General features: G+C 38.6%; 1 protein-coding gene across 2 annotated transcripts; it reads right to left on the reverse strand.

The window, feature by feature from the left end:
• Positions 1-383: 383 nt before the first annotated feature.
• LOC112508509 lies at positions 384-6,169 on the reverse strand. 2 transcript variants are annotated; one of them, XM_025113146.1, is made up of 8 exons: positions 5,951-6,169; positions 5,346-5,426; positions 3,828-4,007; positions 3,622-3,721; positions 3,475-3,509; positions 3,242-3,394; positions 761-3,073; positions 384-633 (listed from the first exon to the last, which is right to left on the reverse strand). In XM_025113146.1, exons 2-7 carry the CDS (start codon positions 5,414-5,416, stop codon positions 778-780), a joined length of 2,835 nt encoding a protein of 944 aa, XP_024968914.1. In that variant the 5' UTR covers positions 5,417-5,426; positions 5,951-6,169; the 3' UTR covers positions 384-633; positions 761-777. The 2 variants fall into 2 exon arrangements, with proteins under 2 accessions (XP_024968914.1, XP_024968916.1); XM_025113148.1 differs by having other exon boundaries at positions 5,346-6,169.
• Between the last annotated feature and the right edge of the window lie 509 nt (positions 6,170-6,678).

Raw genomic sequence — 6,678 nt, forward strand, 5'->3', positions numbered from 1 at the left:
ACTTCTTACAGTTTTCTAGAACTTTTTGTTCCTATATGTAGTTATACTACTGCAGTTTGAGAAAGCTTTAGGGGCCGTTTACTAAACACTTACTTGGTAAGTGCTTACTGGATAAATTTCCTTATCGGATGAACATGAGAAGGGCCAAGAATCTTACCGGGTAAGAGCAATGAAAAGGATAGAAGTTAAAGGAAGAAAACACACACAAATGGCCCCCCTACCCACATGCAGTCCCCTGATGATACCCTATCAGCTCCAGCTGCTCCCAAAACCTTCCCCTTTGCTATCCCCGCCCCCTCCCTAACTTCCTTCTTTCTAGCCCCTACCCCAGCGTCTTCAACATCTCTTTATCAAATCATAATCAAATAAGCATCGTATTGAATGAAAACTTACAATTTAACTAGTTAATATAATCTAAAGATGATTTTATATATCGAAAATGAACTGCTTAATCTGTGTGCTTAGGCCATGAAGCACCAACAGTATGACTCAACCTGTGCTTAATGCATTTTATAACACTGATTTCTTGAAATATATTTCTCAGTAGCTTGCAACCAAATTTAACGGGAATTCACCTTATGTTTCTGGTATCTTTGATGATCCTCGCAGCCACTATACTTCTATCTGATTGACCTGCATTCGATTAAAGCACAAATGCAAGACTCTCAGCACCTGAATTATTTTCAAAGGTTGCATATGGTGTTGAAGATGGTAAAATGGTATGATTTATATAAATCTGAAACATCAATATTCTTATCACCTTAAAATTCTTCAGCCTCACCCTCTCCTGAAAATGCTTGACGGACTAGAACCATCGGTTAGATCAGCTTTAGTTTTTCGAGCAAACTTCAAGAGTCGCTTAAACCCTTTGGGTGCATCTTTTTGGTAAACCATGGCAGGTGGGTGCTGAGCATTTCCCCATTCACAACTGTCGGCTTCACCCGTCTCCTCAAGAAGCATCTGAAATAAAGAGTGACGAACCCGTGGGCTAGAAACTCCTGCCACTGCATCAAGATTGGTTGGACCAGAACCGGCTGTCTGGATGGGGGTTTCTTTGCATTGAATAATCTCATCCTGACGATTTTCATCTTCAATTTCCACCCATGCAGTTGGGGAAATTGTTGATTCCTCTTCAGTAATAGTGTTAAATTCAGACATTTCTATCCTTTTAAGACCATCATCGCTAGAAACGTCAAATTGATTAGAACTCTCTGATTCTTCACACTTGGTGGGGCTAAGGCTAACTGCATTTGTTTCTGAGTCCAATTTGGCAACGGGTTCGGGTGGTTTACATTCCTTCTCCTGATTTTGACTGGTGAATTCAGTAGTCTCGACCACCTGATTTTTCTCGGCCTGGATCAGATCCCCGGAGCTAAGAGATTCCTCAGGTTGATCAACCACAACTTTCTTGACAACAACTGCACCAGCACCAGGGCCAATCCCAGTTCCTTTGCGGAGGAAAGGTTTTGTTTCCAGTGGGACCACACTGCTTTTCTTAGTAACCTTGTTGTAAAAACTGGGTTTAGCTGTGGTGGTGGTGGTGGTGGTGGTAGCGGTGGCAGCAACAGGAGTGCCTACTTGAGGTCGGACTTTCGGTTTTGCTGTTTGTGCACTTTTTGCAATTGGCTGCTTCTTCTCACTGACAGTTTTAATGGTCTTTTTAGCATCAGGTTGAGTTGCTTTTAGTGTCTTTGATCGAGGTTGCACCTTTTCGACCTTTGTGCTTGTACGAACAGCTGATGATGCAGACCAAGGTTTTCGAGTTGGTGTAACACTAGAAGAAATGACACCAGATCGAGTTGTAGCAGGTGACGCTTCTGTAGCTCTTGGTGATGGGGTTGACGGCCATGACTTGCGTGTAGCTGGCAAATGAGATGGTTTAGATGTAGCTTTCTTCACAATGGAAGCTTTTGAGGGTTCCTTTCTGGAATTTGGCAACAGGGTCGGGTTCTTTTGAGGGTTTTTGGGTTTATTGATGGTAGAATGTCTTCTAGGAACATCACTCGTGTTAGTGGAAGCCATCTCAGCTTTTCTCTCATCAAGAAATTGATGCATCTCTTTAAATTGGGCTTCTTTCTCAGCTTTCTTTCCAGCAGCTTCCTTTCGAAGCTTTTCATCCCTCTTTTGCTTATAGTGATCATAAAATCCACCTCTGTTCTCCTTGGGAGAACTTTTACTTTTGCTATCATTGGCCACACTTTGCCGCCTAACTGGCTTGCTTTCCATCATTTTCGTGAACAACTGGTTCAGTTCTGCTTCCTTTTGTTGGTTCCATTCAATTGAGGCAGGATGCTTTTCACAACTTCCCTCTCTTTCATGCTCTGGATTTACTTCTACGTCTAATGTCTCAGCAGCACCATTTTTGGGCACAGATGATTTGATGTTTTCTGCGGTTTTGGCAGAACTTTGACTTGCACAAGACTCTGCATTGCCACATGGAGCTGCATCTTTGGGACTGACTGGAGAAGAAGTTTCATTACTTGTATCATGGAGGCACTTGATAGCACTTTCACCCATTCCTGAGCTCCATCTTCTCAGTACAGCTTTGTTTGTGACAGCTGCAGGCAACAATGTCTTTGGCTTCTGAGTGTCCACATCTTGATCTTTCTTTTTGCTCTCAAATAGACTGATTTTATCTTGCACACTCATTCTTAACGCGTTACGCTTAATGGATTTCTCTGAGTCATCCTCTTCACTACTGTGACCAGCTACATCTCTCTGATTTGCTGTCTTCTCCCTGGTTGGAAAATGGTTGAGACTCTTGATGCTTAATGTGGCTGCCCTGCGCGGACCAGATCGTCCAATTTGGATTCGTCGCATTGGAGAAGCTGACCTTCTAGGTGTCGCAGATCTCGCAAGAGTCCGGCTTCTTTCAGCAGATGGTTGCTCATCATCACTTGAAAAAGAGGTTTCGCTATCTGATGAGCTCTGTCGTTCCATCTGTGCAGCTTTTGCTGGGGAGACACCATATTTTACAGGTGGGTTCAACTGAGAAGCCGAAACATTTCTTTCTGTTGTAGAGTCTTCCAGTGATGGGATTTGGCTCAATTCTACAAGCTTTTGCAATGAATCCCTGAAACAGGTAATGAAATGGTAATCTAGATTGCACATTTTTGTGAGCAGCAATGCAGCATATGTAGGAAGAGGAAAAGGAGCTGAGGAAGCCAAAAGATCTTTACATTGACTTCCCACAGAAATAAACAACGGAACAACACATGTGGAGAAGTTTTATAAATATTACCTTATCTCTTCAGCTCCAAAATGATGAGCAAAATTTTCCAAGTCAGAAATATCCTTGGGTGAGCATGTAGCACCAGTAGCTTGGTTCAGGGCATCTGCTAATTTCTCCTTCAATCCTGAGAGCCTCAAATCAACTGTTTGCAGTAGTTCATTCCTATCAAAAACCACGATATGAATTGGTTGAGAAAATGCAGGAAAAAGCAATTTATGATGATACAAACAAAAAGAACATACTTTGATTCATAGGATGATGTCATATCAACTTCAGCCTGTTAAAACATCAAGAGTCATTCACCTCAATATGAACAAATATATGAAAGCAGAATTGGTGGTGAGTTTGATATAGATGAACAGAAATAGGTAAACAATCAAAGAGCATACCCTTGCAAACAATGAAAGTTGGAATTTTCTGGTCTCCTCTAATTGAGAAATTTCATTTCCAATACTAAGAATGTCGGGTGAACCAACAATGAGTAGGAATCTGACAAATTAAAGAAACTAGAGTAAGCAGAAACAGAATGCAGCCTCTTAATCCATGGAGGAAAAAAAGGAAGAATCATGTAATACAGACGCAATATGATATGAACCTTGTCAATTTGGCTGTCGTAAACCAGTCGTTGACATTGTCAGGTGGTAGAATCTTGAAGTTCGAGCTGGAGCTTTGGGACGACAAATCTTTTACTTGAGGTAAATGTGATAACAGTTGTTGCAAGTCTCCAGATGCTACCTTTTCTGCTCTATTACTAACTGATACACATGCCTCATACCTAGATAACAGAATAGGGAGTTAAAAAATGATATGTTGAACGATTATAGAATTGATGCTCATGAGCTCGATAGCTACCTACCTACAACCCATAAACAGTGGTAAGATACCATTATAGATCACCAGCTACGATTCTGTCTATTTTTGAGCTTCAAATTGGTATAAAGAGGTAGCCGCCTTCTCAGAGTATTTGCATATAAATCAATACGAAAACAGCTTGGTGCTTTGCACATATGTTCCTATTTGACATTCTATGCCTAATTCCTAGGAAAATGCTCTGATGATAGATATGGCAATCTGTGCTCTCTATTGCTGTAACAGACAGTGCTATGAAAAGCATTGGTACACATAAGCTGACTGGTTCTAAGCATTCTTGCATGCCCTTAAGATATTTCTGCATAACTTAATTTGTAGTGTTTCTGCACCAAAAAATACATTTTATGGTGTTCCTTTTTGTGGCTGTCTTCCCTCCTGATGTATTGAACGCCATCTGAGCTAGACCCGATATTCTAGGCATAGAATCACAAGCAAACTTTAATGTATTGTATACCCTGGATTTAATGATTTTTAGTAAGTTCAATATCGGCAAAGCAAATGTTGTGGATGTGTTCTTTCTTTTTCTTTTTTACACTGAAGCTGTTGTAGACCCACATTCTAATAATAGCTTTAAAGTTTTAGAAGCAGCAGAAAACATTTCCAACAATAACATTTTGGGTCCTCGACTGGGTAAGGGGAAAAAGGAAATAAATAGGGGAGCCTAGAACTAGTATGCAAAGATTACAATAGGCATCAATTGGTGGTAAAAATTGTATTGGAGGCTGGACCAGAGGGAACAGCTGATTACATAAAATCTCATCATCTGTGGATAATTGACTTAAGTCCCTTCACATCTTTATCATTTCATAGTTGCTTGACCTAACCAAATTGATCAAAATTACACCTTACACGTTAATGTAATTACAAGTTGTCGCTCAATTCATAGCAGAAGTGCACTTTAATGGTCCTTGTTACATATCCTCTCACACATACATAAATATACAATGAATTCAACAAGCTAAGGGGCTGTTTGGCAGTTGCTGAATGGTTTGATGCAGAATGATTAAGTGATCAGAATGATTAAGAAGCTCTCATGATATAGTGTAAAATGATCTAAGGGTAGAATGTATGTAGACCTGAAACTATAGACTCTTAAGATTTTTTTGTAGAACTCAGAATTGCACTTGAAAGAACTCCAAGGCAAAGATCAGTCGATAGTACATCAAGCAATCAGAATTCTGATACAAAGAGATATAGATTTCGCAAGCAAAATCTCAGTCAAATAAGTTTTAAAAAGGAAAACCTGTTATGGCTTGGAAATATCTGAAGTTCGACATAATCAAGTGGTGCGTCAGGATCAATTCTTCTCTCCATCTTCAACAACCTGAATCAATAAAATTCCAAATTCAACTCAGTTTCGTTTCTCAATTCCTGAAACTACTCTTCATACACTTAATTTTTACGATATAGAAAGACATCAGCTGTTACATATTAACATCACTCCAAAATTCCAGTCAGATCAGCAGTTACCTACTAATATACAAAAAAAACAATGATCTTTCATCCCTATTTCTGAACTGCTACATAATAAATATATATTACTACTACTAAAAGGAAAAATCAACCACAAACCTTCAGCAAAAAAATAGTTATCATGAGCAAAGAAAGTGTCGACGGGGAAAAGATTCAAAGGCAAGAACACAACAGACTTACACAAACCATTGAGTATTAGATCTAGCAAAAAGAAGCCCTAACTACAAAAATCGCAACTCACCAACACAAAAACTTATATAAACCACAACTTACAACAACATTTCGAATCCATTTGTACATCATTTCAAATCATAAAATCTAGTACAACTCACTATGCATGCCTTAACTGAAACAGCATTTACACACAAACAGTACCTGTGTGAGTAATGTATCTGTAATTGAAGTCAATGGCGATTATCGCTCGAAGTGGAAAAATCTGTTGCAGATCTTGAATGCCGAGATTAAATGAAATGTCTGTGCCTCTGTTCGGATTTATGTTCTTTAAACAGTGGAGGAGGAAGATGCAGAGACTGAGAGAGCAAAGAACACACGGCGGTTGGCGAAGGCGCGTTGGATTACGTCTAAGAAAGGGCAGAGACAGTGAGCGTAAGCGGTGCGATCCAATTTATATCTCTTTTCGAATCCACACCGGCGCGTGATACTCACCTTCGCTTTTTGAATGACCAAAGCTTCTTATATTTCCTCCTTGTTAAGGCATGTGTGATGGCTTTTTTTCCCAACTTTTTTATTATATATAAAATATTTATTTAAAAAACTTAAAAATGACTTATTAAATGTTTTTATAATTGAATAATACATATTTTTTTAAAATTTTATGTTTATCTATACTATATTATAAATGATCTGACAAAAACTTTTAAAAACTATTTTTTATGCGTAAAGTACTGTTTATTAATTCATATTACTTAAAACTTAAGATTGCAAGTAGATTGTGCGTAAGTACAATTTATTAAAGCTTCGTATCTGAATTCGTATAACTAGTTGCAAATAAATATAATCAAGTACAAGATAAACATCTCGTTTTAAATATAATAAATCTGAAATCTAATTAGGATAATCATTGAAATCTAAGAGAATACTTA

This window comes from Cynara cardunculus (assembly GCF_001531365.2).
Source record: "Cynara cardunculus var. scolymus isolate 2C chromosome LG 3, CcrdV1, whole genome shotgun sequence".
Classification (NCBI taxonomy): Eukaryota; Viridiplantae; Streptophyta; class Magnoliopsida; order Asterales; family Asteraceae; genus Cynara; species Cynara cardunculus.